Source organism: Salmo trutta, chromosome 27, assembly GCF_901001165.1.
Source record: "Salmo trutta chromosome 27, fSalTru1.1, whole genome shotgun sequence".
Lineage (NCBI taxonomy): Eukaryota > Metazoa > Chordata > Actinopteri > Salmoniformes > Salmonidae > Salmo > Salmo trutta.
This window is the reverse complement of record NC_042983.1, coordinates 24,028,379-24,050,552: the sequence shown is the minus strand read 5'-3', so window position 1 is coordinate 24,050,552 and position 22,174 is coordinate 24,028,379. Positions and strand designations below refer to the sequence as shown.

The 22,174-nt window shown below is 43.8% G+C and overlaps 3 protein-coding genes across 5 annotated transcripts in view; 2 read left to right on the top strand and 1 right to left on the bottom strand.

Moving 5' to 3' along the window:
- LOC115164658 (citron Rho-interacting kinase) overlaps nt 1-22,174 on the bottom strand; it is a 120,322-nt gene that overhangs the window by 71,815 nt on the left and 26,333 nt on the right. The gene's annotated exons all lie outside the window — the stretch shown is intronic.
- On the top strand, nt 265-8,982 carry LOC115164075 (uncharacterized). The gene is made up of 10 exons (XM_029716190.1): nt 265-1,115; nt 3,546-3,650; nt 3,805-3,871; nt 4,082-4,235; nt 4,520-4,556; nt 4,664-4,974; nt 5,376-6,208; nt 6,737-8,379; nt 8,567-8,648; nt 8,834-8,982. Exons 1-10 carry the CDS (start codon nt 1,098-1,100, stop codon nt 8,980-8,982), a joined length of 3,399 nt encoding a protein of 1,132 aa, XP_029572050.1. The 5' UTR covers nt 265-1,097.
- Nucleotides 12,789-20,634, top strand: LOC115164074 (uncharacterized). Its single transcript, XM_029716189.1, has 9 exons — nt 12,789-13,639; nt 15,222-15,326; nt 15,481-15,547; nt 15,758-15,911; nt 16,196-16,232; nt 16,340-16,650; nt 17,052-20,055; nt 20,243-20,324; nt 20,486-20,634. Exons 1-9 carry the CDS (start codon nt 13,622-13,624, stop codon nt 20,632-20,634), a joined length of 3,927 nt encoding a protein of 1,308 aa, XP_029572049.1. The 5' UTR covers nt 12,789-13,621.

Genomic DNA, 22,174 nt, shown 5'->3' with positions numbered 1-22,174 from the left:
CTCTATAACCACATTATTATTTGACCCTGCTGGTCATCTATGAAGAACGTTTGAACTACAGTACTTGAAGAACAATCTGGCCTTAATGGCCATGTAACCTTATAATCTCCACCGGCACAGCCAGAAGAGGACTAGCCACCCCTCAGAGCCTGGTTCCTCTCTAGGTTTCTTCCTAGTTTTCTGCTTGTCTAGGGAGTTTTTCCTAGCCACCGCGCTTCTAAATCTGCATTGCATGCTATTTGGGGTTTTAGGCTGGGTGTCTAAATAAGCACTTTGTGACATCTGCTGATGTAAAAAGGGCTTTATAAATAAATTGTACTGATTGATTGACGATTGATTGTATGAAATGGAGTAGCATATATCCATCATGTAAAATGAACAATGAGCACTGTCTCCATGGAGTATAGCACTGCAGCCTTAGGCAATGTATATTTGCGTGGTGCATAACATTATCTCATATCACATGCATGGCAAGACATGATTGATGTAATTAGATGCTCTGGAGAGATCCCACCCTCCTTCCCCAACACATGTAGAATGCTTAGAAACCACCAGAAACCTGTGAAATGGATCAACAGATGTTGTTTTATCTCCTCTCAAGGTCTGTTGATTTACAGTATCTCAGAATCAGGAAGTGTCATATTCCATGTGATATGTCAAAACAAGTTGATGCATGTATTATCATGGTGCACTGGGTTTGTATTTGTATTTATAATGGATCCCCTTTAGCTGCAGCAGCTACTCTTCATGGGGTCCAGTAAAATGAAGGCAGTTATACAATTGTTAAACATTACTATACATTCACAACAGATTTCAGGGGGTAGGCTGTCAACAGCACGTACTGTGACACTATGATATGTATTCTGATTAAGTCAACAATACCTCTAGGCATATCTGACGTCATGTATTTGATATCTTATGTGAAGGTTAATGTCCATATTGACATCAGTTCATTGTGTTTGAGGACGGTTCACTGACGGGTTTTCAACGGATAAGATTAGATTAGACTAGTTTAACAGTTACAGAGCAGCTACAGTAGCCTATCAGAACAGCTGCAGTATCAGAGGCAAATAGCCTTAATTAACGGGCTACACATAATGGCTGACGACAGCCAGGTAAGGTTAATTTTAGCCTGCGTTTAACGAGCGTTAGAGTTTTCCTAATTCCATCTTGTTCTAATGGCAAGTCTGCCTTAAGTGCAGAAACTATGGTTGATATTAGAAAATAAGTATGATTGGAAGTTTAGGCAAGTAATTCCAATTGGGGAATTGTTGTGGGATGTTAGCATGCCATACTCCACGTGTAACATTAGTGCCATGGAGGATTGTGCAGGTCGGCAGGTTGCTACAGTAGCCTAGTAGCATGTATTTTATAGGGATCAGATCTGGCTGACTTTTTCACCTGAGCTGCTCATTGGCTGTCCATAATGAGCCCATCGAGCAGGATGTGTAGCTGGACTCTGCAATAATTAGCTCCCAGAGCAATTACAAATAACTATTCTTGTTTTAAAAGCGTCATTACAACTAGCAACATGACAGTCAGTCACCTCTAAGCAGGACTCAGTAGAAACGCTATGTGTTGGATTTGTCCATGTCTCGCTAAATTAACCTAGCTACCATAACAGCTGTGGAGAATTTATTCTGCAGTTTTAAGGGATCTCTCTGAACGTTTTAGATGATACAGTGGAACTTCGTCCTCTGGATGAAGAACTATATGTAGTAGAGTGATGTTGTTCCCCTAGATTATGCACCAAGTTGCACGCAAGGACAGTTCAAGTAGGCCAGGGCAAGAGGGGATGTTAATAAGTTAATAACAATAATAATAATTCAATGTGTTTTCTTTATTTAATTACAGCAGCATAGTTAATGTTATTTTTCAGTGTACAAACATTTTTTGATATCTATATTGTAAATACACCTAATTGTAAAAGTTTGTATATTTTGGTTTGGTCCATCGCGGGTTATCCGTACTTGCGGACCCTGTTATCGTTCTCTTTTGCCGGACCTTCAGCTAGCAAGGTATGTTGTCCTTGGCGCCGTAATTTGGCAATATAAAACTGTGGTAAAGTTACATAAAGTGCTGTTACGCAATTATAGGGTTTGTTACAATGTGAACAATTATAAAGATTTATGTTAACTTTCACCAAGCTCGCTAATTAGGGTACCTATTGTAACTCGGGAGTATTTGGGACCGTGTTTGAGTGAGTTGCTATGTGGTCACGCAGGTGCCCGAGAGCTGTGACTGCACCGAGGGCTAACCTATTGTGTGTTGTCTCTTCGTGTGCAGGTATGTCTTTTATTTTGTTCCGAATATGTTGTATATAATTTTAACTGTATTGTATAGTGTGCTGATGGGCACTGAATGTATGTATGCAGTTCCCGCTCTTTTGCCGGACCTTCAGCTAGCAAGGTGCCCGAGAGCTGTGACTGCACCGAGGGCTAACCTATTGTGTGTTGTCTCTTCGTGTGCAGGACCAATAAACATGATTCAACCATCATAATTCCAGTTGTGGCAGTGTCCTGATTAGAAGTACACAACGCAGAACGAATCACGCTACATATACATCTCGGCTTGGCTTCATTGCATTATTGCTTGGGAAACGTTGACTTGCCCTTTTTGTTGACGGATGGATGAAAATAATGTAATTATAGTATCGTTATACATAGGCTAGCAGGAAAATCCGCATGAGATACCCATAGAACTGAGCCCTGCTCCATTTCAGCACCATGCCGCGGTCTCAGGTGCTGCCCAGACTCGAAACATTTCAGCACCATGGCACGTTCCCCTGACGCCTAGAAACGTGTCAGCTCTATGCAGCGGACAGCTCCATAATGCTGAAATAGTTAAAGCCCCCTAGAACATCATTGATTTTAAATGATTCTAAGTGCAAGTGGTTATAATTTATTGCATGTCCTAGTTTTGCAGCTTTGCAACCTCAGAATTATAGCTAATGGATTGCAGCGAGTTACGTTTTTGTGCATGGTGATGAATGAGGATGCTTGATAAACCATAAATTAAACGCAAAAACGTGCACTTACACATATTTTCGTTTGGCAGAACTTTGACAAGCTATGATCTGTTTTCTAATGACATTGACAATTCATATAGACATTAGACTTAGGCCTAATTGTGACATCATGTGTGTATGACATCTTTGAGGAATGCCCTTGCTTCAGCCAATCGGAATCGAGTATTCAACAATGCTTTGGCATAATTCAAGGACGTTCATATTCACTTCAGTTGTCTGCCGATGGTTCACTGACGTTTTTTCAAAGGAGATATTAGTATTACCTCTAAATAGCCTACAACAATAAGCTACACATCATGTCAGACAACAGCAAGGTATGGTTCATTTAGCCTATTTTGAGTTTAGAGGAGAAATTACTAACAGTATAGTAGGTCACTACCACAGCAATAGGTCTCACTGGTTTGATCCATGGACTGAAATCTGACCACTATTGCCATTTTGTTTAAAATAGGAGCGAATAAGTTGTTTTATGAAGTCACAACCTAAGACTGATATTGACCTCTCATTTATCCACCAGAGCGTGAAATGGGAGGATTCCCCGGATGATCAAAATAAAGTTGTGGAGAATATGAAGGATGAAACAGAGACACATGAGACCAACAAGAACAGGACAGGAGGCAAGGTAAGAAATATGCTGTCCTTTACACATCCTCTGCCTACTTAGGCACAGATTTAGGATTAGTTTACTATCACTAAATCCTAACCTTAAAGCATTAGGAGGAGACGCTACACTGACCTTAGATCTGCTATGAGACCTATAATCTGTTGTCATGTAGGCTAAACGTAAGTCCAGTGGCAGTGCCAAGAAGACTTCCGTGGAGGAGGACAGCAGCATTGGTGCAGGTCCGAGATTACTTCATGTTGGGTGCAGGTTGTGTTCAAATTCATCAGCACTGATCTGAGAAGATTGTATCTATACAGGTGAAAGCAATATAGTGGAGGCCCACAGAGAGATGTGCTTTTACCTGTCCAGTGCAATCAAATCACTAAAGGTGAAGGAAATTAGATATAAAGTTCAGATTCAACTTTAGATTTCTCTTTGCGGATTCCCAGAGTCTTCTCAGACACCCGGGTGTGGTCTCCGGGAAAGGGGATCTATCATTGAGCAGCTGGAGAAGGAGGCTCAGAGGACTCTAATGCCTTCTCTCAAGATTAGGACATGCTGTGCCCCAATCCTCCTCTCCTTCCTGAGGAGTCTAACTGATGAGCAAGTCCCATGTCTTTCTCCAACCTCACATACAACAACTCTGAATTTATAGTCATAGTGCACCTTCTAACCACAAATGCGATTTCAAACACTACACCTAACCCTAACATCACCGTAACCACACCCCTAACTCTTCCTGTAAATCAAGAACAAAATGGCTCATGTACTTGCTAATAGCTTAATTAAATACACTTTTATTTTCCCTAACATGGCTATCTAGTGACTCCACTAACTCAACACCAGTGTGCAGCTAAAATATGTTTCCTTTCTTTTCTTTTCTCTAGCCAATGGAGAGTGATTCAGCATGGCATGAAAAATAACGTAAGTCTCTCCACATAAGGTTCTGGTCAAAAGTAGTGCGCTATATAGGGAATGGTGTCATGGAATTGCTTGATTGACAAAAACATTACTCTGTTTGTTGGCCATAGCTCACATTCGAGCAGCTCTCCATGCTGTGTCTGAAGATTGTTAAGGTCGTGACCCAGACAGCCCTCCGCATTCTCCTACCAGCGCTAGCTCGTATCATGGGTGTGGACCTGAGGAGTGGGGCAGCCTCCCCAGAATCCCAGTGCTCTCTGACAGGGTCTGAGGATTCCTTAGGCAGTCTGGATGAGCGAGAGAAAAGGCTGCTGATCAATGAGATGAACTACTGGACTAAGGAGAGGAGGAGGAATGGCAGTGCAGGGTGCCGCCAAAAATCCACTCGCAGAACCTCATCACCATGCTGGTCGCCTAAGAGGTATGTTCACAGCAATATTTCAAGTTAATAATTGCAAGACCTGACCCATACTTATCATAAATTATTAACTTGGAATTCATACCTTGTAGTATAAGTTCTGGTCAGAAATGTTACCTCTGAGGGGGTGGGTCCAGGTGAAAGTAATTTTTAACTGGGTAAGCCATAAAGTAATCTATGAATAAATTGATTTCAGAATTAATCATATTCTGATGTCGTACAAACATAAATATCAGGCAAAAACTCGTGTCAGTTGGCTTTAGGCTTCTAGAACTACGATGGTATGAGAAGTAAACCATCATTGCTCTCATTTGATTTTCAAGCTCACTAATGACCCAGATTAGATACCAGCTGGCTGGTCACATTTGCATGGCATAAGTGGTGATTGTGTGTTTATCTTCAAGGTCCCAGACCTCATTGCAGAGTTTGCCAGCAACTAGAGAGGCTCCCCTCATGGAGGAGCCTCTGAAAGCTCTCTTTGGGGTAACGGAAGAGAGCCTCCTGATATCCCTGGTTGAGGGTCACTCCAACCCCACCTCCTCCAGCTCTTCCGAGTTGAGCTATGCTATCGCGGGGGAGGTAGTACACCAGCTTAACTCTGGCCTCTCAGTGGCCATTCAGGCCAGCTCGGGGAGTTGCCCCCCTATGGACAGTCAGGACATAGCAGCAGGCAAGGAGGTCATTCGGGTAGCCTCGGTGCAGATCCTGGCCGAGCTACAGAGCCAAACGTCTGAGCCAGAGTGGGTAGGGTTTATCGAGCCCCTCATGGACCCTGTGACCGATGATGTGCTGAATGCCATTGTCGGCACAATGGACAAAATGGCACAGGACTACAACATCCTATTGGATCTGGCCAAGAAGATGACAATCTTGGGGTCTAAATTTCTGACCAATCTTCAATGTGACCTTGATGTTGAGTGTCCATCTGGGAAAGAAGGGACCACTCCCTTTCTCAAAGAGACTGGATCCTCTAGCAGTGTGTTGTCAAGAAAGCTTCAGACCCTCTCTAGCCCCGACTTTCAGTCTAAAGCCCTCAAGGCGGTGAGCACCATCCTTACAAGGAAAGTCAGCAGCTCTTCTGGCGTGGCTCCTTCCTCTAGGCCTTCTAGTGCTGCTCCTAGCCTTACTGAAGCTCCCCTGAATACCAGCTGCACAGCCCTGACATCTGTAAGCTCCACTGCCACAGTGATTGTTAAGGCATTTGTGGGAGGCATGGAGACGATAGCATCATTTGAAGGTAAATGTGAAGCAGTTGATTGGCCAGTTCCTGTAAATGACCACAAAACAGGGTTTTCACAGAAGATAACCTTCTCTCCAGCCCGCACACTCTATGGCCTTATACGAGCAAAGCTGAGGGACCTTTTAACTCTATCCGCTCGAGAAGAAGGTGTGGCTAAGGATGCTTCTCTTCAGGAGTCTTCAGACACCCTGGAAAAGGCAACTGTTTCAACTGTTGAGGTCCAGTTACCCAGCACCAAACTTAGTAGAGTTCCCAGTGAGAGCCAACCAATACCAGCTCTCTGTCTCTCCAATCTGGATAGCAGCACTCAAGAAGTTCTTAGCAGTGTTTTTTCCATCTACAAGTCAGAGTTATCAAAAGTGGAGAATAAATGCTTGGCCGTTGTCAGTTCATCTGATGAGTCCCTAGATGCTTGTTGGCTTGTTGATGGTGTCCTATCAAAGCTTGATGACTATACTATTTCCCAGTCACCCTCACCCAATGAAGACTTGAGTGTGAGTACTCAATGTTCTCAACTGAGCTCAGAAGAGAGTGTCAGAATCACACAGTCCTCTACTAGTCTGATTCAGAGCATTAAGAAGCTCTCTAGCAATGACTTTCAGACTCAGGCAGAAGAGGCAGTGAGTAAAGTGCTGATGAGATCCAGTCATTCCTTTATCACACAGATCAGCCATACTGGTCTTCAGAAAAGTCTGCAGGCTGGCTTATCATCTAGCTCGCCATCAGAGATTGCCTCCATGTCCTCTCAGAATACAGCCCCTGGATTAGTGGAAACCTTTGTCAAAGGAATGGCGACTATTTACCAGAAAAATGAGTCCACTGACACTGTGCTCCTGGAAAGAAGTGGGAGAGTTTCGCAGTGCTCCCACGGGGGCTCCCAACTGGATGATACTGAATTGAGTGTTAAAATATCAGAAGAGAAGCTTTGGTCAACAGCTAAGACCATCTGCGTCAATATGAAGAACATACTTAAGGATTTCTTCACAGGGCTGAAGCCATCCGGATCCGAAAGGACAGAAAATGCTTCTTCCAAAGAGACCCTTGGGGAAATCCTGGTTGCTATCCAGAATGAAATCTCAAACTTAGGGCGAATTAAGGATTCCAGGGAGCTCCTTCAGATCAACGATATGGTAGGAACTATGCTGAAGGAGGTTGAGAAAAGTGAGGATGACAGTGATCAAGTCTGCCAAGACATCCCTAGAACCTGTTCATCTTTGTCCACTTCTTTAAAGGGTCGTAGTTCCTTGTCTAGCTCTTCAAAGGGTCCTAGGTCAGAGTGTGAGTTAGAGATCAACCTCCCTGGCACTCCCATCCCTGACGAAGTGCCTTTTGATCTGACCTGCCCCATCGTCAGGAGCTCCTGCATCGACACCAGGGACTCTAAAATGCCAGAGATTTCTACAAGTGACCTAAGGACAAAGATGATGGCACACACAGATGAACCCCTGCATCGTAACAGTCCAATGACTGACAGCAGCCGACCACCGAGTGCTAAAGCCTCTTTTCGATCCTCCACTACTCCTTCTTTCACCAGCAAGGGAACCTCTTTGGTACCAAAGGGAGATGGGATTGACATTGAAGAGAAGGAGGTGAGCATCCCCAGCAGCTCTGGCCATCTGAGGGAGCTCTTAATCAGCCCAGACATCAGCAGTGCCACTGCATTCCCCCTGCAGTACTTGATGGACTCCAGCAAAGATGATGTCATCTGTTTGGTCACCGTACTGGTGATAAGGTTGCTATCGGAGATCAGACCCTCAGCCCTAGATGGACCCTTCCAACAGGCACCAGACATGACAGAAACATCTCAGCAACTCATCAGACAAGTCCTGTCTGAGTTCTGTGCTGCATCCAGATTCTCCAGGACACAGGAATATTCCCAGAACCTGCACATCCACAGGGTGTTCAGAGGTGTACATAAACACTTGATGGAGGAGTTTGGCTCTTATAACACCCTGCAAGCAGCTATTTCCTCCCAGGACCCTGCATTTGACAGAGTCCTGGTAAAGTCCTTGACCCAGCAGCTGGTACAGGGACGCAAGGAGGCGTCAAGACCAGCTTCTGCTGCAACAAACCCAGCAGACCAGGCTGAGACGGAGAGGGGGGCTGAGCAGAAAGCAAGAAGGAGCTTCCTTTGCTTTTCAATGACCAAACTCAGGATCAACTTCAAGGTATAGCAGGGAGTTAGCATTTGTTTTTTGTTCCAGTTAGGTGCTGATGTTATTGATGTGGCTATGATAAGACAAATATATGAGATAAATATGTTTTTATTCATCACTAAATTGTTGCCTTGGATTCAGAAGTGTTCCATTTCTTTATTTATTCTCTGTACCATTTTCTTTACCTTTCTCCTGTTAGCGTTCCAAGAGAGGAAACAAAAAGGACTGCCATTCAGTCCAGGAACAGACTGAGATTCCCTCTACTGATGGACATTGCATAGGTAAGGATGTTTTAGAGCTCTGCTATAGCTTGTAGTTTTGTTTAGGTGTGTGTTAGAAACATAGAGTATGCCTACCAAACTCATTGCACTGTTATTTATCGAAGTTATTATACTGTATTTCTCTCTCTCTCTGTCTCTCTCTCTCTCTTTCTTTCTCTCTTCATCCATTTCTCTTGTGTTTCTAGCTCCACACATTGAGGCTCATGGTGCTGAATCTCCAGTTGGAGAGGTTTCTCCCTCCATATCTCAGCCTATCAAAAAACGATCCTTGATTGTCAGGGTCTTTTCAGCAATGATGAAGCCATTCAGGCGCTTCACCAAGAAGAACCTGTAACCTGTTATGCTGCATGAAGAACTACTTTTGTAACAGCAAGACTTTTGACAAGAGGAATTTCTGCATGTCTACCCTTTCAAAGTCTATTTGATCAAATAAATGCAAATTATTTTACAAGAGTTTCAAGTGTTTTGGATGATTGGTAGCACCGAAGCAGCTTTTCTCAGAGAAATGCACTAGTTCCCCCTTGGTTACACATTTATTGTGCAGTTTTTGAGTTGGCAGGACTTGGGGCGGCAGATAGCCTTGTGGTTAGAGTGTTGGGTCAGCAACCGAGAGGTTGCTAGATCAAATCCCTGAGCTGACAAGGTAAAAATCTGTTGTTCTGAACAAGGCACTTAACCCACTGTTCCTAGGCTGCCACTGTAAAAAAGAATTTGTTCTTAACAACTTGTCTTATAAAATAACCAGAGCTTGTCTCTAATACAATAGTTGCTGCATAGACCGTCAGATAACCAGATGTTCTCTATTCATTTAGTTAGATTGTTAAGAGCTTATTAGCAGCAAGGGGAAAACACATAGAGGAGAATTAGCTATCTGCAGCTAGATCAACCCTCTGAGATGTTTTCTGTATGTTGAATATATAAGCTCCAGCAGTTGAGAGTGTATGTCAGTGCAAAAACCAAGCCATGAAGTCGAAGGAATTGTCCGTAGAGCTCAGAGACATGATTGTGTCAAGGCACAGATCTGGTGAAGAGTACCAAAACATTTCTACAATATTGAAGGTCCCCAAGAACACAGTGGCCTCCATCATTCTTAAACGGAAGAAGTATGGAACCACCAAGACTCTTCCTAGAGCTGGCCGCCAGGCCAAACTGAGCAATAGGGGGAGAAGGGCTTTGGTCTGAGAGGTGACCAAGAACCTGATGGTCACTCTGAGCTCCGGACTTCCTCTGTGGAGGTGTGAGAACCTTCCAGAAGGACAACCATCTCTACAGCACTCCACCAATCAGGCCTTTATGGTAGAGCGGTCAAACAAAGCCACTCATGCTATAATGTGGATAAACAGTTACTTGTCTAACAGAAAACAGAGGGTGTTCTTTAATGGAAGCCGCTCAAACATAATCAAGGTAGAATCAGGAATTTCCCAGGGTAGCTGTTTAGGCCCCTTACCTTTTTCAATCTTTACTGACGACATGCCACTGGCTTTGCACTGTAAATGTACTCTATAAAAAATAAGAATACTACATTTCCTGAACGTATTCTTCTGGTAACATGTTGTAGCCTGCATAGGAACTAGAGGCCCAAGTAGCACAACACTCCACAGCAGCTGCCATGCTTTAGATCTTGATGCATGCCCCTTATATTACATAATAACAAACATAATTAGCAATTCAAAAATGCTCTATTCTGAGAACTACTTTTAATCACAGAGTGGAAAACATAGAACCATACTGTGTGGATCACAATTATGGGTGTATTCTGGAATAAGACAAACCTATACAGTGAGGGGAAAAAGTATTTGATCCCCTGCTGATTTTGTACGTTTGCCCACTGACAAAGAAATGATCAGTCTATAATTTTAATAGTAGGTTTATTTGAACAGTGAGCGACAGAATAACAACAAAAATATCCAGAAAAACGCATGTCAAAAATGTTATAAATTGATTTGCATTTTAAATAGGGAAATAAGTATTTGACCCCCTCTCAGTCAGAAAGATTTCTGGCTACCAGGTGTCTTTTATACAGGTAACGAGCTGAGATTAGGAGCACACTCTTAAAGGGAGTGAGTGCTCCTAATCTCGCCTTGTTACCTGTATAAAAGACACCTGTCCACAGAAGCAATCAATCAATCAGATTCCAAACTCTCCACCATGGCCAAGACCAAAGAGCTCTCCAAGGATGTCAGGGACAAGATTGTAGACCTACACAAGGCTGGAATGGGCTACAAGACCAGCTTGGTGAGAATGTGACAACAGTTGGTGCGATTATTCGCAAATGGAAGAAACACAAAAGAACTGTCAATCTCCCTCGGCCTGGGCCCCATGCAAGATCTCACCTCGTGGAGTTGCAATGATCATGAGAACGGTGAGGAATCAGCCCAGAACAACACAGGAGGATCTTGTCAATGATCTCAAGGCAGCTGGGACCATAGTCACCAAGAAAACAATTGGTAACACACTACGCCATGAAGGACTGAAATCCTGCAGCGCCCGCAAGGTCCCCCTGCTCAAGAAAGCACATATACATGCCCGTCTGAAGTTTGCCAATGAACATCTGAATGATTCAGAGGACAACTGGGTGAAAGTGTTGTGGTCAGATGAGACCAAAATGGAGCTCTTTGGCATCAACTCAACTCGCCGTGTTTGGAGGAGGAGGAATGCTGCCTATGACCCCAAGAACACCATCCCCACCGTCAAACATGGAGGTGGAAACATTATGCTTTGGGGGTGTTTTTCTGCTAAGGGGACAGGACAACTTCACCGCATCAAAGGGACGATAGACGGGGCCACATACCGTCAAATCTTGGGTGAGAACCTCCTTCCCTCAGCCAGGGCATTGAAAATAGGTCGTGGATGGGTATTCCAGCATGACAATGACCCAAAACACACGGCCAAGGCAACAACGGAATGGCTCAAGAAGAAGCACATTAAGGTCCTGGAGTGGCCTAGCCAGTCTCCAGACCTTAATCCCATAGAAAATCTGTGGAAGGAGCTGAAGGTTCGAGTTGCCAAACCTCAGCCTCGAAACCTTAATGACTTGGAGAAGATCTGCAAAGAGGAGTGGGACAAAATCCCTTCTGAGATGTGTGCAAACATGGTGGCCAACTACAAGAAAGGTCTGACCTCTGTGATTGCCAACAAGGGTTTTGCCACCAAGTACTAAGTCATGTTTTGCAAAGGGGTCAAATACTTATTTCCCTCATTAAAATGCAAATCAATTTATAACATTTTTGACATGCGTTTTTCTGGATTTGTTTGTTATTATTCTGTCTCTCACTGTTCAAATAAACCTACCATTAAAATTATAGACTGATCATTTCTTTGTCAGTGGGCAAACGTACAAAATCAGCAAGGGATCAAATACTTTTTCCCTCACTGTAAATAGAGTTGGAGTCTAAGTGTGTGTGCACACAGCCACCTCTTTAACCACTCTTCAAAATATTTGGCAGCCTTTGAGATGGAGAGGCAGTAGAATGAGTGACAGAAGAAGAGTCTAATAAAAGCATGGCTTCTCTCCCACTCCTGCTCACAGCAGCAGTGCAGTGGAGTAGCTTCAACAGCCATAGGCCCAGGGATTTCACATCACATTCCATGATGCAATGCAGAATACGGCTTCACACAGAACAATCACCAAACCCATTAGATAACACTTCGCACATCACAGCCAAACATCATGTATCACATGAAGAGGCATGTGTGTTCTCCGGACGTGATACTTTGTCATGGACCTTCAGTTTCGATCTTCGCTCTCTCTCTCTCTCCCTCTCCCCCACCTCTCTCTCTTTCTCTCTCTCTACCAAACCTGCTGTCTCGACCTCTGAATGTTCGGCTATGAAAAGCCAACTGACATTTACTCTTGAGGTGCTGACCTGTTTCACCCTCTATAACCACATTATTATTTGACCCTGCTGGTCATCTATGAAGAACGTTTGAACTACAGTACTTGAAGAACAATCTGGCCTTAATGGCCATGTACCCTTATAATCTCCACCGGCACAGCCAGAAGAGGACTAGCCACCCCTCAGAGCCTGGTTCCTCTCTAGGTTTCTTCCTAGTTTTCTGCTTGTCTAGGGAGTTTTTCCTAGCCACCGTGCTTCTAAATCTGCATTGCATGCTATTTGGGGTTTTAGGCTGGGTGTCTAAATAAGCACTTTGTGACATCTGCTGATGTAAAAAGGGCTTTATAAATAAATTGTACTGATTGATTGACGATTGATTGTATGAAATGGAGTAGCATATATCCATCATGTAAAATGAACAATGAGCACTGTCTCCATGGAGTATAGCACTGCAGCCTTAGGCAATGTATATTTGCGTGGTGCATAATATTATCTCATATCACATGCATGGCAAGACATGATTGATGTAATTAGATGCTCTGGAGAGATCCCACCCTCCTTCCCCAACACATGTAGAATGCTTAGAAACCACCAGAAACCTGTGAAATGGATCAACAGATGTGGTTTTATCTCCTCTCAAGGTCTGTTGATTTACAGTATCTCAGAATCAGGAAGTGTCATATTCCATGTGATATGTCAAAACAAGTTGATGCATGTATTATCATGGTGCACTGGGTTTGTATTTGTATTTATAATGGATCCCCTTTAGCTGCAGCAGCTACTCTTCATGGGGTCCAGTAAAATGAAGGCAGTTATACAATTGTTAAACATTACTATACATTCACAACAGATTTCAGGGGGTAGGCTGTCAACAGCACGTACTGTGACACTATGATATGTATTCTGATTAAGTCAACAATACCTCTAGGCATATCTGACGTCATGTATTTGATATCTTATGTGAAGGTTAATGTCCATATTGACATCAGTTCATTGTGTTTGAGGACGGTTCACTGACGGGTTTTCAACGGATAAGATTAGATTAGACTAGTTTAACAGTTACAGAGCAGCTACAGTAGCCTATCAGAACAGCTGCAGTATCAGAGGCAAATAGCCTTAATTAACGGGCTACACATAATGGCTGACGACAGCCAGGTAAGGTTCATTTTAGCCTACGTTTAACGAGCGTTAGAGTTTTCCTAATTCCATCTTGTTCTAATGGCAAGTCTGCCTTAAGTGCAGAAACTATGGTTGATATTAGAAAATAAGTATGATTGGAAGTTTAGGCAAGTAATTCCAATTGGGAAATTGTTGTGGGATGTTAGCATACCATACTGCGCGTGTAACATTAGTGCCATGGAGGATTGTGCAGGTCGGCAGGTTGCTACAGTAGCCTAGTAGCATGTATTTTATAGGGATCAGATCTGGCTGACTTTTTCACCTGAGCTGCTCATTGGCTGTCCATAATGAGCCCAGCGAGCAGGATGTGTAGCTGGACTCTGCAATAATTAGCTCCCATAGCAATTACAAACAACTATTCTTGTTTTAAAAGCGTCATTACAACTAGCAACATGACAGTCAGTCACCTCTAAGCAGGACTCAGTAGAAACGCTATGTGTTGGATTTGTCCATGTCTCGCTAAATTAACCTAGCTACCATAACAGCTGTGGAGAATTTATTCTGCAGTTTTAAGGGATCTCTCTGAACGTTTTAGATGATACAGTGGAACTTCGTCCTCTGGATGAAGAACTATACATCTCGGCTTGGCTTCATTGCATTATTGCTTGGGAAACGTTGACTTGCCCTTTTTGTTGACGGATGGATGAAAATAATGTAATTATAGTATCGTTATACATAGGCTAGCAGGAAAATCCGCATGAGATACCCATAGAACTGAGCCCTGCTCCATTTCAGCACCATGCCGCGGTCTCAGGTGCTGCCCAGACTCGAAACATTTCAGCACCATGGCACGTTCCCCTGACGCCTAGAAACGTGTCAGCTCTATGCAGCGGACAGCTCCATAATGCTGAAATAGTTAAAGCCCCCTAGAACATCATTGATTTTAAATGATTCTAAGTGCAAGTGGTTATAATTTATTGCATGTCCTAGTTTTGCAGCTTTGCAACCTCAGAATTATAGCTAATGGATTGCAGCGAGTTACGTTTTTGTGCATGGTGATGAATGAGGATGCTTGATAAACCATAAATTAAACGCAAAAACGTGCACTTACACATATTTTCGTTTGGCAGAACTTTGACAAGCTATGATCTGTTTTCTAATGACATTGACAATTCATATAGACATTAGACTTAGGCCTAATTGTGACATCATGTGTGTATGACATCTTTGAGGAATGCCCTTGCTTCAGCCAATCGGAATCGAGTATTCAACAATGCTTTGGCATAATTCAAGGACGTTCATATTCACTTCAGTTGTCTGCCGATGGTTCACTGACGTTTTTTCAAAGGAGATATTAGTATTACCTCTAAATAGCCTACAACAATAAGCTACACATCATGTCAGACAACAGCAAGGTATGGTTCATTTAGCCTATTTTGAGTTTAGAGGAGAAATTACTAACAGTATAGTAGGTCACTACCACAGCAATAGGTCTCACTGGTTTGATCCATGGACTGAAATCTGACCACTATTGCCATTTTGTTTAAAATAGGAGCGAATAAGTTGTTTTATGAAGTCACAACCTAAGACTGATATTGACCTCTCATTTATCCACCAGAGCGTGAAATGGGAGGATTCCCCGGATGATCAAAATAAAGTTGTGGAGAATATGAAGGATGAAACAGAGACACATGAGACCAACAAGAACAGGACAGGAGGCAAGGTAAGAAATATGCTGTCCTTTACACATCCTCTGCCTACTTAGGCACAGATTTAGGATTAGTTTACTATCACTAAATCCTAACCTTAAAGCATTAGGAGGAGACGCTACACTGACCTTAGATCTGCTATGAGACCTATAATCTGTTGTCATGTAGGCTAAACGTAAGTCCAGTGGCAGTGCCAAGAAGACTTCCGTGGAGGAGGACAGCAGCATTGGTGCAGGTCCGAGATTACTTCATGTTGGGTGCAGGTTGTGTTCAAATTCATCAGCACTGATCTGAGAAGATTGTATCTATACAGGTGAAAGCAATATAGTGGAGGCCCACAGAGAGATGTGCTTTTACCTGTCCAGTGCAATCAAATCACTAAAGGTGAAGGAAATTAGATATAAAGTTCAGATTCAACTTTAGATTTCTCTTTGCGGATTCCCAGAGTCTTCTCAGACACCCGGGTGTGGTCTCCGGGAAAGGGGATCTATCATTGAGCAGCTGGAGAAGGAGGCTCAGAGGACTCTAATGCCTTCTCTCAAGATTAGGACATGCTGTGCCCCAATCCTCCTCTCCTTCCTGAGGAGTCTAACTGATGAGCAAGTCCCATGTCTTTCTCCAACCTCACATACAACAACTCTGAATTTATAGTCATAGTGCACCTTCTAACCACAAATGCGATTTCAAACACTACACCTAACCCTAACATCACCGTAACCACACCCCTAACTCTTCCTGTAAATCAAGAACAAAATGGCTCATGTACTTGCTAATAGCTTAATTAAATACACTTTTATTTTCCCTAACATGGCTATCTAGTGACTCCACTAACTCAACACCAGTGTGCAGCTAAAATATGTTTCCTTTCTTTTCTTTTCTCTAGCCAATGGAGAGTGATTCAGCATGGCATGAAAAATAACGTAAGTCTCTCCACATAAGGTTCTGGTCAAAAGTAGTGCGCTATATAGGGAATGGTGTCATGGAATTGCTTGATTGACAAAAACATTACTCTGTTTGTTGGCCATAGCTCACATTCGAGCAGCTCTCCATGCTGTGTCTGAAGATTGTTAAGGTCGTGACCCAGACAGCCCTCCGCATTCTCCTACCAGCGCTAGCTCGTATCATGGGTGTGGACCTGAGGAGTGGGGCAGCCTCCCCAGAATCCCAGTGCTCTCTGACAGGGTCTGAGGATTCCTTAGGCAGTCTGGATGAGCGAGAGAAAAGGCTGCTGATCAATGAGATGAACTACTGGACTAAGGAGAGGAGGAGGAATGGCAGTGCAGGGTGCCGCCAAAAATCCACTCGCAGAACCTCATCACCATGCTGGTCGCCTAAGAGGTATGTTCACAGCAATATTTCAAGTTAATAATTGCAAGACCTGACCCATACTTATCATAAATTATTAACTTGGAATTCATACCTTGTAGTATAAGTTCTGGTCAGAAATGTTACCTCTGAGGGGGTGGGTCCAGGTGAAAGTAATTTTTAACTGGGTAAGCCATAAAGTAATCTATGAATAAATTGATTTCAGAATTAATCATATTCTGATGTCGTACAAACATAAATATCAGGCAAAAACTCGTGTCAGTTGGCTTTAGGCTTCTAGAACTACGATGGTATGAGAAGTAAACCATCATTGCTCTCATTTGATTTTCAAGCTCACTAATGACCCAGATTAGATACCAGCTGGCTGGTCACATTTGCATGGCATAAGTGGTGATTGTGTGTTTATCTTCAAGGTCCCAGACCTCATTGCAGAGTTTGCCAGCAACTAGAGAGGCTCCCCTCATGGAGGAGCCTCTGAAAGCTCTCTTTGGGGTAACGGAAGAGAGCCTCCTGATATCCCTGGTTGAGGGTCACTCCAACCCCACCTCCTCCAGCTCTTCCGAGTTGAGCTATGCTATCGCGGGGGAGGTAGTACACCAGCTTAACTCTGGCCTCTCAGTGGCCATTCAGGCCAGCTCGGGGAGTTGCCCCCCTATGGACAGTCAGGACATAGCAGCAGGCAAGGAGGTCATTCGGGTAGCCTCGGTGCAGATCCTGGCCGAGCTACAGAGCCAAACGTCTGAGCCAGAGTGGGTAGGGTTTATCGAGCCCCTCATGGACCCTGTGACCGATGATGTGCTGAATGCCATTGTCGGCACAATGGACAAAATGGCACAGGACTACAACATCCTATTGGATCTGGCCAAGAAGATGACAATCTTGGGGTCTAAATTTCTGACCAATCTTCAATGTGACCTTGATGTTGAGTGTCCATCTGGGAAAGAAGGGACCACTCCCTTTCTCAAAGAGACTGGATCCTCTAGCAGTGTGTTGTCAAGAAAGCTTCAGACCCTCTCTAGCCCCGACTTTCAGTCTAAAGCCCTCAAGGCGGTGAGCACCATCCTTACAAGGAAAGTCAGCAGCTCTTCTGGCGTGGCTCCTTCCTCTAGGCCTTCTAGTGCTGCTCCTAGCCTTACTGAAGCTCCCCTGAATACCAGCTGCACAGCCCTGACATCTGTAAGCTCCACTGCCACAGTGATTGTTAAGGCATTTGTGGGAGGCATGGAGACGATAGCATCATTTGAAGGTAAATGTGAAGCAGTTGATTGGCCAGTTCCTGTAAATGACCACAAAACAGGGTTTTCACAGAAGATAACCTTCTCTCCAGCCCGCACACTCTATGGCCTTATACGAGCAAAGCTGAGGGACCTTTTAACTCTATCCGCTCGAGAAGAAGGTGTGGCTAAGGATGCTTCTCTTCAGGAGTCTTCAGACACCCTGGAAAAGGCAACTGTTTCAACTGTTGAGGTCCAGTTACCCAGCACCAAACTTAGTAGAGTTCCCAGTGAGAGCCAACCAATACCAGCTCTCTGTCTCTCCAATCTGGATAGCAGCACTCAAGAAGTTCTTAGCAGTGTTTTTTCCATCTACAAGTCAGAGTTATCAAAAGTGGAGAGTAAATGCTTGGCCGTTGTCAGTTCATCTGATGAGTCCCTAGATGCTTGTTGGCTTGTTGATGGTGTCCTATCAAAGCTTGATGACTATACTATTTCCCAGTCACCCTCACCCAATGAAGACTTGAGTGTGAGTACTCAATGTTCTCAACTGAGCTCAGAAGAGAGTGTCAGAATCACACAGTCCTCTACTAGTCTGATTCAGAGCATTAAGAAGCTCTCTAGCAATGACTTTCAGACTCAGGCAGAAGAGGCAGTGAGTAAAGTGCTGATGATATCCAGTCATTACTTTATCACACAGATCAGCCATACTGGTCTTCAGAAAAGTCTGCAGGCTGGCTTATCATCTAGCTCGCCATCAGAGATTGCCTCATTGTCCTCTCAGAATACAGCCCCTGGATTAGTGGAAACCTTTGTCAAAGGAATGGCGACTATTTTCCAGAAAAATGAGTCCACTGACACTGTGCTCCTGGAAAGAAGTGGGAGAGTTTCGCAGTGCTCCCACGGGGGCTCCCAACTGGATGATACAGAATTGAGTGTTAAAATATCAGAAGAGAAGCTTTGGTCAACAGCTAAGACCATCTGCGTCAATATGAAGAACATACTTAAGGATTTCTTCACAGGGCTGAAGCCATCCGGATCCGAAAGGACAGAAAATGCTTCTTCCAAAGAGACCCTTGCGGAAATCCTGATTGCTATCCAGAGTGAAATCTCAAACTTAGGGCGAATTAAGGATTCCAGGGAGCTCCTTCAGATCAACGATATGGTAGGAACTATGCTGAAGGAGGTTGAGAAAAGTGAGGATGACAGTGAACAAGTCTGCCAAGACATCCCTAGAACCTGTTCATCTTTGTCCACTTCTTTAAAGGGTCGTAGTTCCTTGTCTAGCTCTTCAAAGGGTCCTAGCTCAGAGTGTGAGTTAGAGATCAACCTCCCTGGCACTCCCATCCCTGACGAAGTGCCTTTTGGTCTGACCTGCCCCATCGTCAGGAGCTCCTGCATCGACACCAGGGACTCTAAAATGCCAGAGACTTTTACAAGTGACCTAAGGACAAAGATGATGGCACACACAGATGAACCCCTGCATCGTAACAGTCCAATGACTGACAGCAGCCGACCACCGAGTGCTAAAGCCTCTTTTCGATCCTCCACTACTCCTTCTTTCACCAGCAAGGGAACCTCTTTGGTACCAAAGGGAGATGGGATTGACATTGAAGAGAAGGAGGTGAGCATCCCCAGCAGCTCTGGCCATCTGAGGGAGCTCTTAATCAGCCCAGACATCAGCAGTGCCACTGCATTCCCCCTGCAGTACTTGATGGACTCCAGCAAAGATGATGTCATCTGTTTGGTCACCGTACTGGTGATAAGGTTGCTATCGGAGATCAGACCCTCAGCCCTAGATGGACCCTTCCAACAGGCACCAGACATGACAGAAACATCTCAGCAACTCATCAGACAAGTCCTGTCTGAGTTCTGTGCTGCGTCCAGATTATCCAGGACACAGGAATATTCCCAGAACCTGCACATCCACAGGGTGTTCAGAGGTGTACATAAAAACTTGATGGAGGAGTTTGGCTCTTATAACACCCTGCAAGCAGCTATTTCCTCCCAGGACCCTGCATTTGACAGAGTCCTGGTAAAGTCCTTGACCCAACAGCTGGTACAGGGACGCAAGGAGGCGTCAAGACCAGCTTCTGCTGCAACAAACCCAGCAGACCAGGCTGAGACAGAGAGGGGGGCTGAGCAGAAAGCAAGAAGGAGCTTCCTTTGCTTTTCAATGACCAAACTCAGGATCAACTTCAAGGTATAGCAGGGAGTTAGCATTTCTTTTTTGTTCCAGTTAGGTGCTGATGTTATTGATGTGGCTATGATAAGACAAATATATGAGATAAATATGTTTTTATTCATCACTAAATTGTTGCCTTGGATTCAGAAGTGTTCCATTTCTTTATTTATTCTCTGTACCATTTTCTTTACCTTTCTCCTGTTAGCGTTCCAAGAGAGGAAACAAAAAGGACTGCCATTCAGTCCAGGAACAGACTGAGATTCCCTCTACTGATGGACATTGCATAGGTAAGGATGTTTTAGAGCTCTGCTATAGCTTGTAGTTTTGTTTAGGTGTGTGTTAGAAACATAGAGTATGCCTACCAAACTCATTGCACTGTTATTTATCGAAGTTATTATACTGTATTTCTCTCTCTCTCTCTCTCCATCCATTTCTCTTGTGTTTCTAGCTCCACACATTGAGGCTCATGGTGCTGAATCTCCAGTTGGAGAGGTTTCTCCCTCCATATCTCAGCCTATAAAAAAACGATCCTTGATTGTCAGGGTCTTTTCAGCAATGATGAAGCCATTCAGGCGCTTCACCAAGAAGAACCTGTAACCTGTTACGCTGCATGAAGAACTACTTTTGTAACAGCATGACTTTTGACAAGAGGAATTTCTGCATGTCTACCCTTTCAAAGTCTATTTGATCAAATAAATGCAAATTATTTTACAAGAGTTTCAAGTGTTTTGGATGATTGGTAGCACCGAAGCAGCTTTTCTCAGAGAAATGCACTAGTTCCCCCTTGGTTACACATTTATTGTGCAGTTTTTGAGTTGGCAGGACTTGGGGCGGCAGATAGCCTTGTGGTTAGAGTGTTGGGTCAGCGACCGAGAGGTTGCTAGATCAAATCCCTGAGCTGACAACGTAAAAATGTGTCGTTCTGCCCCTGAACAAGGCAGTTAACCCACTGTTCCTAGGCCGTCACTGTAAATAATAATTTGTTCATAACAACTTGTCTTGTAAAATAAATAAAATAACCAGAGCTTGTCTCTAATACAATAGTTGCTGCATAGACCGTCAGATAACCAGATGTTCTCTATTAATTTAGTTAGATTGATAAGAACTTATTAGCAGCAAGGGGAAAACACATAGAGGAGAATTAGCTATCTGCAGCTAGATCAACCCAATGAGATGTTTTCTGTATGTTGAATATATAAGCTCCAGCAGTTGAGAGTGTATGTCAGAGCAAAAACCAAGCCATGAAGTCGAAGGAATTGTCCGTAGAGCTCAGAGACATGATTGTGTCAAGGCACAGATCTGGTGAAGGGTACCAAAACATTTCTGCAATATTGAAGGTCCCCAAGAACACAGTGGCCTCCATCATTCTTAAACGGAAGAAGTTTGGAACCACCAAGACTTCCTAGAGCTGGCCGCCAGGCCAAACTGAGTAATTGGGGGAGAAGGGCTTTGGTCTGAGAGGTGACCAAGAACCTGATGGTCACTCTGAGCTCCGGAGTTCCTCTGTGGAGGTGTGAGAACCTTCCAGAAGGACAACCATCTCTACAGCACTCCACCAATCAGGCCTTTATGGTAGAGCGGTCAAACAAAGCCACTCATGCTATAATGTGGATAAACAGTTACTTGTCTAACAGAAAACAGAGGGTGTTCTTAAATGGAAGCCTCTCAAACATAATCAAGGTAGAATCAGGAATTTCCCAGGGTAGCTGTTTAGGCCCCTTACCTTTTTCAATCTTTACTGACGACATGCCACTGGCTTTGCACTGTAAATGTACTCTATAAAATATAAGAATACTACATTTCCTGAACGTATTCTTCTGGTAACATGTTGTAGCCTGAATAGGAACTAGAGGCCCAAGTAGCACAACACTCCACAGCAGCTCAATCTGCCATGCTTTAGATCTTGATGCATGCCCCTTATATTACAAAATAACAAACATAATTAGCAATTCAAAAATGCTCTATTCTGAGAACTACTTTTAATCACGGAGTGGAAAACATAGAACCATACTGTGTGGATCACAATTATGGGTGTATTCTGGAATAAGACAAACCTATACAGTGAGGGGAAAAAGTACTTGATCCCCTGCTGATTTTGTACGTTTGCCCACTGACAAAGAAATGATCAGTCTATAAT

What these genes read in the sequence shown, in the direction of transcription:
- LOC115164075 (XM_029716190.1), top strand. An exon ending in CCATGCTGGTCGCCTAAGAG is followed by an intron (nt 4,975 to 5,375) that starts GTATGTTCACAG and finishes TTTATCTTCAAG; the next exon opens with GTCCCAGACCTCATTGCAGA. An exon ending in AACTCAGGATCAACTTCAAG is followed by an intron (nt 8,380 to 8,566) that starts GTATAGCAGGGA and finishes TTCTCCTGTTAG; the next exon opens with CGTTCCAAGAGAGGAAACAA.
- LOC115164074 (XM_029716189.1), top strand. An exon ending in AGAACAGGACAGGAGGCAAG is followed by an intron (nt 15,327 to 15,480) that starts GTAAGAAATATG and finishes GTTGTCATGTAG; the next exon opens with GCTAAACGTAAGTCCAGTGG. An exon ending in CTGAGGAGTCTAACTGATGA is followed by an intron (nt 15,912 to 16,195) that starts GCAAGTCCCATG and finishes TCTTTTCTCTAG; the next exon opens with CCAATGGAGAGTGATTCAGC.